General features: G+C 44.1%; 1 protein-coding gene across 2 annotated transcripts; it reads right to left on the bottom strand.

Annotated features, from left to right (window-relative positions):
- Positions 1-63: 63 nt before the first annotated feature.
- MRPL20 (mitochondrial ribosomal protein L20) lies at positions 64-3,943 on the bottom strand. 2 transcript variants are annotated; one of them, XM_056330764.1, is made up of 4 exons: positions 3,784-3,943; positions 2,555-2,665; positions 2,168-2,245; positions 64-553 (listed from the first exon to the last, which is right to left on the bottom strand). In XM_056330764.1, exons 1-4 carry the CDS (start codon positions 3,868-3,870, stop codon positions 380-382), a joined length of 450 nt encoding a protein of 149 aa, XP_056186739.1. In that variant the 5' UTR covers positions 3,871-3,943; the 3' UTR covers positions 64-379. The 2 variants fall into 2 exon arrangements, with proteins under 2 accessions (XP_056186739.1, XP_056186740.1); XM_056330765.1 differs by lacking the exon at positions 2,168-2,245.
- Between the last annotated feature and the right edge of the window lie 6,495 nt (positions 3,944-10,438).

The raw sequence follows: 10,438 nt of genomic DNA, 5'->3' as shown, positions 1-10,438 counted from the left end.
CTCCGCAGCGCCGCGGCCTGCGCCCCCCCCGGGCAGGGTTTTCCCTTAAGTCACCGTTCAAAATTGTAGTGGCTACCAAAAAACATCTTTATTAAGTCCTTAACAGAAAGTGTGCCCGTTACGCCCGTCGTTAACACGGGAAGTCCTACAGGCCCGACGCAGCACCGCTAACTTCCACCCGCAGCTTCCAATTCTGGGCGTTCCAGTTAATACAGGGGGAAAAACGGTCACCAAGGCACAAGTGTCACACCCGCAGCCACCCGTCCTCCTTCTAGAACCATCCTTAGAGGATGTGCCCCGCAGCGACGGCCTGGGCAGCAGCCTGTGAGTGAGGGCACCTTGCAATACCAGCTCTTGTCTTAACACTTGTCTCTCAGCATCAACAGTGGTGCACGATGCGTGAAAATATCCCCTCCGGTTCTTTGCCATCTCCCAGGGCGGCGAGGAAGCCTTCCTGCCTCCTCCTCTGGGCAAGGGCAGCTAGCGACTTGAACGTCTTCGGCTCATAAATAGCCAAATCAGCAATCATTTTCCTATTCAGCTCCACCTGGGACTAAACGCAAGAAAATTTGGTTGGTTAACCACTGTAATTTTTAGGAACAACACTGCAATGCTTAACGACTGCCTGAGGTCTTAAGGCAAATCCATCTTCTTTTTCTATCCTGTACCGTTTTGGAACTATTAGAGAACTGTCAGGCACGACCACTCAGCTATGGATGTCTCCTTAAGCCACCGCGCAAAATTTGTTTACTGACTTTCTCAAAGTCTTCCTGGTAGAAACCAAGAACTAAAGAAGAATCTCCTTATTTTGTGGAAGGACATGTGTTACCAGTTAATCCATGGCATTTGTTTCAGTTCTGAGACATATTCAAGTTCACTTGTTGTGCTAGAAGCTGCCTGATATCTTAAAATGTGCCCTGGATTAGAGAATCAAAGACTGCAGGATCAAATACCCTTAACACTAGATATTGCACGGTTAACTGTGTATTAGTATCTAAGAGGGAGGTATTACACAGAAGTTTGCTCATTTTGGATCTTTTAACAGAGAATCTTACAAGAATATATTACTCTGAGACATGAATCAAAGGGACAGGCATCTTGCAGGAAAAAAAGGAGAAAAAAAATAAAGGAGAGAGAAAATAAAAATAAAAATTAGTTAGCTGAGGTAGTGTTTGATTCTTTTCATTAAAGTACAAGAAGAGTAACCAGGAGAATGAGTGTATAAATTTCAGAAACTGTAACACTTTACAGGAAACATGTCAGAAAACCTAGAAAGTTATATATTTATTTGAAACAGATAAAATGTTTTGAAATATGCTATAAATTTGTATGTAGTTCCACTTCTAAGCAGCAGAAACGCTATCTTTTTATGATCAGAGCCAGGAGAAACAAGTTTTAATTTTACAGTTCCACTATAAAAAATTAAAACCAATTCTCCAGCATGTTTAAGAACAAGGGACAATGGCACCAACTCCCTACACTGTCCCTGCTCACCAAAACACAAAGCTAGTTGTGAAAAGAGCAGAGATTTCTTAGGGTTGTTTTTGCTAATTCAAGCTTTGCATTTTAAAATTTCTTGAAGTAAAAGGAAAGGTAGCTGTTACTTAATGCCTGCAGTAGCAATAAGCATAAAAAGCATTTTACAAGCCTCATTCTTAAGATGCGCAGTAGAAGTTTTGGGGACAGAACAAGGTGTAGTAAAACAGCTTTCACCAGGATAAAAGGGGATTTTGCATATAGGGAAGAGAAACAGGTTTAGGGCAGAACTTACTTCCTGAAGTGAATGAAAGTCCTTTCATAAGCGGGAGGCCTTTCATCACTAGAACTAGGAAGCAGGACAGTGCTGGCAGAAGTTCAGTCAGACAGAAGGAGCTTTTCAGCCCCTCCACCACACCCTATGCTGCTACTGCCTGCTCAGGCCCCAGTTTGGAAGTCCCCACCGTTATGGCTCAAAGATTAGCAAGTGAAGGCCGCAGCTTCAATTCCTTGCAGTTGCATTTTGACACAGTAACCAGCAACCCTTTGGTATGTTTTGTCAGACTACATCTACTTGAAAGATTTCAGAGTTTAAGAAATTAATTTGCCTGGCACTTCAGAAGACCTCTGTCAATGACATTTTCTCTGATTTGTTGTTTCAAAGTAATTATTCTTCATGCATCGTCCTTACCTTAAGTAAATTGCTTATGAAAGATGGGTATTTCAAACCATGTTCAAGAGAAGCTGCTTCAATCCTAGTGATCCAGAGCTAAAAGTATAAAAATTAACAACCTGAATAAAAAATACTTTAAAAGTAAACCTTTTGTCTTGCTGATCTGCTCACACTTGGTAAACGTAACATTTTCAGACCTAAAGTCTTCTCAGTGCAGCGTATACATCTATGAACTTCAGAATGGGAGCTGTTTCAGACCACAGAGGGAGTATGTTTACTTTAAACTCGTATTTTTGACCCACTGGTAAAACACTTTGAGAGAACCCTCCCCCAGTAAGGACAGTTGCTATTTCAGTTCCACTTTTCTCCCATTTTCATGTTCACATCTAATGTTTTGCTCTTTACCGCTCTTAGAAATCTCTTCTTCTCTCTTCTGGCCTTTGTAGACTTCACAAAAGCTCTCCGAACGCTTCGTATAGCCAGGCTATAGCAGCGGTTCTTCCTGCCACGAAAATGCTGAAAAGAAAACAAGATGTTCTTGTTCAGTTGTCTTTAAGACTGTTTTACAAGTTAACCCTTCAGCAATACTAATATATGCTCATGTGTATTTCACAACAAGGATCATGAAATACCTCACAAACACCAGCTAAGCCTTCAGTTGGCATACAATGAAAATATTCTTGCCTCGCTTTATAGCATGGGAAACACATAAAGCTAAGGAATTGGAGCAGGCTGAAAAAATTTCAGACCAGCATGAAGGAGCCAAAAGCAGCCCCCATTTTAGGCTGCGGTTCTGGGGGGAAGGCAACCACAAAACCATCTTCAGTGCTTTCAGCCAACCCCTAAACTCACACATGTATTCTCCTTCCTCAGCTGCCCCCTCAAGTTTTGTCTGTGTGAATACAGGGATGGGACAGGAGCCTCTGATATGTCAAAAATATTACAGCTGCCCAAACAGAAAGTGTAATCAAAGTTTACCGGTGGTAGCTGACAGTCATCTAACATGAAGCAGGAGGAAGCAGCCAGTGAAATAAGTAACTACTACAGGTACTGTGGGTAGCTTAGGCACTACAACACCAAGATACCTGTCACTTACTACAGCATTTTCCATCAGACTACTACAGCAAATGTACTACCTCCCAGGACACCGACAGTCTGCCCTTGGAAAAGCTTTTTCCCAAGCCTAGGTACAACACTTTGGACTTCAATTAAATCACGTTTGGAAGCAATCCTTCTAAAACGCACTGAAGAGCATGGTTAAAAGCGGTGGGGTTTTTTTACTGCTTTGCCTAGTGAAAAAAATAACCCCAAAGAAACCACGAGACCCCACAACCGGGCGGTATTTACAGGGGGCTGCTCCTGTCAGGCCCGGGGTCGTCCTGCCGCAGCTCTTGTAGCCCCACACCACAGCTAGCCCGCGTTACTCGCCGCCTCCGGTGCAACCCGCACAGACCAACGGCCGCCCACTGAAAGTTCGACGCTGACGCAGACCCTCGACGTTTCTAGAAAACAAGGCCGCTGCCGCCCCCTCCCCCCGCCGCCGCAAGCGGCCCTGCCGGCCCCTCAGTAGCACGCCGGGCCGGGGCAGGCCGGGCCGCCCGGGGCAGGGGGCAGCAGGCGGCCGGGACACTCACCCGCGCATACTTGAGCACCTCCTGCACCCTCCAGAAGCGGTCGGTGAGGCGGCTGCGGAGCCAGCGCGGCGCGCTCAGCAGCACCATGGCGGCCCCCGAGCCCGCCGCCCGCCTTCCGGGGCGGGAACATGGCGGCGCGGCCCTTCCGCCTCCCTCAGCGCCCCCTCCGCGCCGCTTCAGGGCCTGCCCCCCTCGGTGACAGGCCGTGCCGTGCTGTGCCTGCCCAAGGCTGGCGACAGTCCCCTCAAATCGCGATCCACGTGCTGCCTAGCGCAGGGCTGTGTCTCTGGCCGAGATTCGCCTCAGCAGCCGAGCAGGGCTGTGGGTCTGGAGGATTTAGTGGATACTCGGGGATAACGTGCATTAGTGTTTCTGTGGTGGTGCTTGATGGCTCCTGCTGATGACTGGAGAGTTTTGAATTTTATACATATAAAATATATATGTATATACACACACATATATATGTATACACACACAGAGGCCCTGAAAACGTTGTCTCCGTTTTCTGTCTGTAGCACCGTGCCAAATGCTTTTTACAAAGAGATTAAATTATGGTTGCTGCTGATCTTTTCTTGGATTTAACAAGATAATGCCTCTCCTACTCATCAAGCTCCTTTCACAACAGCTGTCAGCATTCCATTCCGCAGTAAGAAGCTACAGATATGCTGCGTTCAGCTGTTTGTTGTTGCTCTTGGCTAAGCTTTTCTCCAGTCAAAGGTAACGACAGGTCCAGTCCACCTGATACCAGGAAATATTTACCTGTGTGCTTAACTGTAAATGTTGGAACTACTTATCCATGGCATTGGTGAACTGTACAACACTGTACTATGTAGTTTAGCTACTAGTAGAACATTGCATTGTATAGTTTATAACCATATAGTAGATAAGAACCTGTCTGAAACCAAGACATGAACTCAGAGTGCTGAAACAGGGCCAGGAGAAGTGAAGGTCATGAAAAGGACAAGAAGAAAAAGGAAGATGATGAGGAAGAGGATGAAGAAAAGATGAAGGTGTCCCAAAGGACCAGCAGAGGACCCCCAACCCTCTAGGCCACACATGCGTAGTAAGAGTGTGGATATGATAAGTAGTTCATGGAACTGTAAGGAGTATGCCAGTAGTTTTTCAGAAATGTCATTAATACGTATAGATCAGCCATCTAAAGATAAATAGTGAACAAAGTCGGGATGTGTGTTGGGCCGAACTTATCCCCTGTGCATCCAGCACCAAAACTAAAGAATGCCCGCTTTCTAATGCTCCAACCCGGGTATCGGACAGTTTTGGCTCTGACTTTTTAGTATCACATCCGTAACTTGGCTGTGAGCTTCTGAGAGCTTTTAAAAGTAAACGCAACTGCAACAGACCAAATGATACTAGAAAAGAACTGTAGTCAAAGAAAGGCTGTTGTGATATTCCTGTTAAACTGCAGACATACTGATAGTCAGTGACCTGTCTCTGCAGTTGGAAACAGTTAGGTGATAACCTGCTATTAGTATGAAAAGACCGAACCTTTAATTCTTCAGGCACAGCAGGCAATCAGGTTTGCTTAGAAAAGCGCTTTCAGTGAAAACAGTGATCCATGTGTCCGTAGAGACAGGAGGAGGGAGCAGGTTTGCCATTTTGTGTTGTCGTTTGTCTTGTGAGGTCATGGAGCTGTTTATGAAGCTCTGTGGGTGCTGGACCTCATTGGCAGCCACTGTTCAGCACCTGCCTCTGCGCTACTGGGCTGTATTGCTAGCAGTGCTCAAACTGGCAATGCTAAAGCAGTGGGAAAAGTTTTTGTATTGTTTTCAGTGAGTGGAAGGATTCCATACTGGGTAGCATGTCTTACAGTATCCTCTGTGTGCAAGAGACTCTGAGATGTAAAATGAAAATTTATGAACTGTAATAAACCACAAGATGGTGCTGTCATTATAGATGGTGGAAAAATGACTTCTTAGCAGCGAGGGTCTCTGCCATCAGAGAACTAATGAATTTGTCTGATCATCTGTAATCATTACCAGTTTCAGCATCTTGAAGCAATGATTCTCCTGTTAGAAACTGCTCCATAACTTGCACCATCATCAAGACATCTTTCCCACTTACAGGCAGGTACTTGTTAAAGATGTGGAAATTTCACAGAAACAGAGGCTTGGGGGATCTTTCTTACTATTACTGGGGTTTGACACAAACTTCACTTGGTTATTAAAAGAATCATTAAAATGTGGGGATTTTTTCTCCAAAGGAAGATATGATTAAAGAACATACTTTTCATACCTGCCACACATTAAAATGTGTTTTCATTATAGCAAAAGATCTTCAGAAAGTGTTGCTGGATTTAGCAAAGCCTTTTAGAAGTTATGGCACTTTTATGACTACTTTAGCAGCTTTGTTTTTTACCACACCACCATGCCCTCACCACAGATGTTAAAACCTCTTTGTATTTACAAGGGAATAAAATTGGCACAAGGACAATCACTGTGGTGGTGGGGTGCATCTTGTTAGAACAGCTCCTTGTTCAAGCTCCTCTGTTAATTGTCAGAGCCATTTCTGGCTCCTACACCTGTCCCACAGCGAGCTCCAGAGTCCCAAAACGCAAACAAGCCAGTGGCTTGGCATGGGGAAAGGTGGCGGCACGGAGAGAGAGACCTGGTGTAGGACTGTAGAGAGGAGGGTGGGATGCAAGGGGCACTGAGAGAAAGGAGGCGTCGGGGCCGAACCCTGAGTTGAGAATGCAGGGGTTCGGCAGGACGCCAGCGGTTAGGAGCAGCGTCGCTGTGCCGAGCTGCCAAGCTGCCGGGAGGGGAACCTGACCTAGTTGGGCTGGGGCTGGGTGAGGGCAGGCCAAGAGTGAGCTTGGGTTGGGTCGTTCATGTGTGAACATGAGTTAAGATTTGGAGCTAAGTGTTGCAATTTGAGTGGTGTGAAAGTTATTTGGGGTTCGGATTTTGAAAATAGTGGAGTGAGGAGGACAACTCACCTGGAGTGGAGCAGGACATGCCTGAAGCTCCCAAGAGATTCAGCAATGCCTTCATTGCTTAAATTATAGTAATAAAAAATATATCTTTGAACATTAAAATTATATTGAAGAGACCTGTCACTTTTAGTAGTAGCAATAATGTTTTCTGTTCCATATTGAGAAAGCAACAGATGAAACCCCACCACTCTTAACAAGAATTTATTAAATGAAGTAATGAGGATTGATTGTCTTGACCTAATATTGTTTTTACTTCCTATTTACTGACTGTATTTACCCTCTGTAAATCTTTGTCTTTTTAGGTCGTTTACTTATACTGAAGAATATAAAGTCAGATCTTGGCCAAATGAGAAAAAAAGACAGTAAAACTGAGCACATTGATAATGGTACATGTGATTATTTGTCATGATGCTTTGCTTAAGTGTTCTGTGGAAGCAACATCATAGATTTTTATGCTTTGTAACAGTGTTAAGTTTCATTTCTTTTAGCCTCATTTTCTGAATCTAGCCATTTATAGCAAGCTGCATAGTATCTTGAAGTCTGCCTCCTTGTTGCCACTTAAGTGCAAGAATTTATTTCTTCGTGGAAGAAGAGATAAAGGATTTTTTAGCTCTTGGGTGGCTTTTACATCCACGGAAACCAGCAGCTGGCTGCTAACCTTTCATCTCCCTATGGATTATTTCTGTTCCATAAGAGATCCACTCAGCAGCATGCACTGTGTGAATGAAAGCACTGACAGCCTGTGACCTCCAGCTAGTCGTTATTATTTTCTGCCCAGTTCACACCCTGAGTATAATCCAGGCTCAGGCTGCCACTGACTGCCAGTTGGGCTTTTGGGGTTTTCCATGCAGGAAGCTGTAGCAAAATGATGTGTCCAAGCTGCCTTTTACAGATAAAAGTGCTATTGAAGAGTTAAGCATTATTTATAACTTCTCTAGCAACTTTAGCACTATCAGCACTCATAAATGAAACAGATCATACTGGATCTGAAAAGAATAAGAATATTAGAAAATGTTTTAAAACAATGTGAGTGGTAAAAGATTCCTCAGATCCATATGACTCCGTCAGCCTGGCTGTTCTAAGCTGTTTTCAGTAGGAGAATTACTGATGGTTTCTTTGGGGTGTTTGTTGATTTTAATGGAAGTTTAGGGTTGAAAAATGATTTTGGTATGGGAAAGCACAGCTGCAGGGAAGGAGGTGTCATTACGCATTTCATCACCTCTGACTCCCAAAGGGACACTCCACAGAGCTGACTGACACAGCTTCTTTGTGGGAACACACAGGCTACATATAGCCAGGAGGGAAGAAGTTCAGGTTGTTCTGTGCCCTTCAAGGTCTGGGAATCAGGCACACACTCTCAGAAAATTCTCAGGATTAGCTTCATCTGCATCAGGCTTGTGTAGGTTAAATGGCAGCACAGAAATTCAGTCCATAGGTGATCCTTCTGTTGGGCTCTGGTAGAAACGCAGTGCTATGTAAGGAGAAAATTACAGAATGGCAAGCTGCATAGACCAGCCAAACCTTGCTATGTATGGAACAGTAGAAGCTCTGTGGTGCCCCACATGAAACAGCTGACATGATTTTTGGGTAGAATTTTTAGTTGCTCAGCACCAAGTTTGCAATCATTCCATGGTTTAAGCCTAACCTTTCCTAACTACAGTTCCTATATATTGGGGTTGGTTTTTTTGTGTGTGTGTGCCTTGTCCTTTCTCCACTTAGAAGTCAATAAGTCAAGCTTGAAAAATATTATGTCTTTAAATCAGCGGTTTTTAGACAGGCATAGTAAATACTGAGACTCTTTAGTAGCCTCCATGCCATTTGTCACATTTATTACATCTAACGCCATGTGGTTTCCTGCAGAGATTCAGAGCTTTATTAACACTGTGGCTGGCCTGTGCAACAACTGAAAGCAGGATGGATTCAATAGTTATTTCCCTCTGGATGTCTGGATAGATCTGTGAAGAGATTTCACATTTTGCAGCTCGAGAGAAGGCTGCTGCCTTGTATTCTCCCCTGAGAGCTGTTCAGCCTGAGAGTGCAGTGAAGGAAATGGGTGGAACAACTGATGACTGTTTCAAAGGTTGTTTCTCTCTGTATTTGTAAATATTTCTCTCTCATGCATTTATTAAAAAAAAAAATAAATTTACAGTTCATTCCCCGTCTCCCAGGAAAGTGGCTGTCCAAACAGAGCTGCTCCTGGGGTTTACAGGCTTGTTAAAATCAGAATTGATATGTCAGCTGAAGTGCTTTTGGAATCAATTTTAAAATTTTGGATTAGTCAGCACACCTTTCAAAAATATTTCAGTGCTTGTAATTAAAAAAGAGCAACATCTTTATATTTGGGAGGCAGTTCTTTCTTGTTTTTTGACTTACAAGGCAGAGCTGTGGTAAATGACTGTATAATCAGTTTAATGAAGTAATTTTCAGATATATTTTTTCAGTTTGAAAAACAAACAAAAATTATTATTCCCTGTGATGAGTGCATGCAATGCACTGTGGTACCCAAGATGTTCTTCAGCATGCCAGCTAGGTGGGTTCACCAAACACAAGAATAATCTTTAAACAGAAGGAAAGAGGGTTCTGCAGGGCAGTATTCCACAGTGAAATTCAGCTTATGCCATGGCTCCTTTAACCCTTTCTGGTCAGTTCTGTGCTCCTGCTTTCATTTCTCTCTGGTGAGGCAGGCTTGGAAGGTCCAGGACCCCCCTTTGTGGCTGGGAAACTGGCAGGCTGGCTGCAGACAAAGAGCTTCAGTGCTTTGGTCAGTCCAGTACCAGAAATTTTTGTGCCTGCTGCCCAGAAGAGAGTAATTGCTTTCTGGATTTCACACTTTTTTCCCTACACTGCTTCTTCAAAGGCAGCTGAGTTCAATACAAACAGATGTTGGCTTTAATCTGTACTACAAATTAATATTTTCCCTTATTTACCACTATATTCCTTCTGGAACAAATCAGGATACAGGCTGCTGGCAGTGCTGGTGGTATCAGACCCTATTTTTAACCTTCTTCCCCTCTCTTGGCACATCAACATTTTTTTTTTCTTCACTGTGAGAACTTAACCAGCAAACAAAACAGATCAATTAAATTCAGTGTCACCTTCGGTGCCAGAGGAAATAAAATTACTGAAGTCATTAGCACCAGTCCCTGGCGAGGAACAGTGCAGCTTCCCTCTGCTTTGAGGGCCGAATGGGTCTCTCCAGCTCCTGAGTGATGCCAGCTCCTTCCTCTACTGCTCCCTGGGGGCAAAAGCCTTTTCCATTCAGTCAAGAAAACAGCAAGCAATGAAAAATACCCAACCCCCACCACAGCCGGCAAGTAGCCACCATCTACCCATCGGGGATGAATGTCAGGTGACATTAATAGCCTTCACTCAAAACAGAGGCAAACCCAGGGCATGAGGCAAAGCAGTTTTCCTTGCTATTGTGTCAGGAGAGATGCAGAAGACATTCCCCAGAAAACATGCTTCAGGGAGGAAGTGAGAAAGACACGGGTGGAGAAGGGCCTGAGAGCAGGGCTTCCAGAGGATCCTTCTGGGCTAAGTGCTTGCTAGAAAGGGACTAACCTCTGTGCCCAAACCTGCTTCCTCTTACTTGTTCCTTGTCACAGGCAAGAAAAAAACACCACCCTTGTGCCACTTGGTAAATAAACAGGATTATATTGGAGGTATGGGCTCCCAATTATATTTCCTCCATCCTGAAACGTC

This window comes from Falco biarmicus, chromosome 3, assembly GCF_023638135.1.
Source record: "Falco biarmicus isolate bFalBia1 chromosome 3, bFalBia1.pri, whole genome shotgun sequence".
NCBI lineage: Eukaryota > Metazoa > Chordata > Aves > Falconiformes > Falconidae > Falco > Falco biarmicus.
The sequence above is the reverse complement of the archived record's forward strand: the minus strand, read 5'-3'. Positions and strand labels throughout refer to the sequence as shown.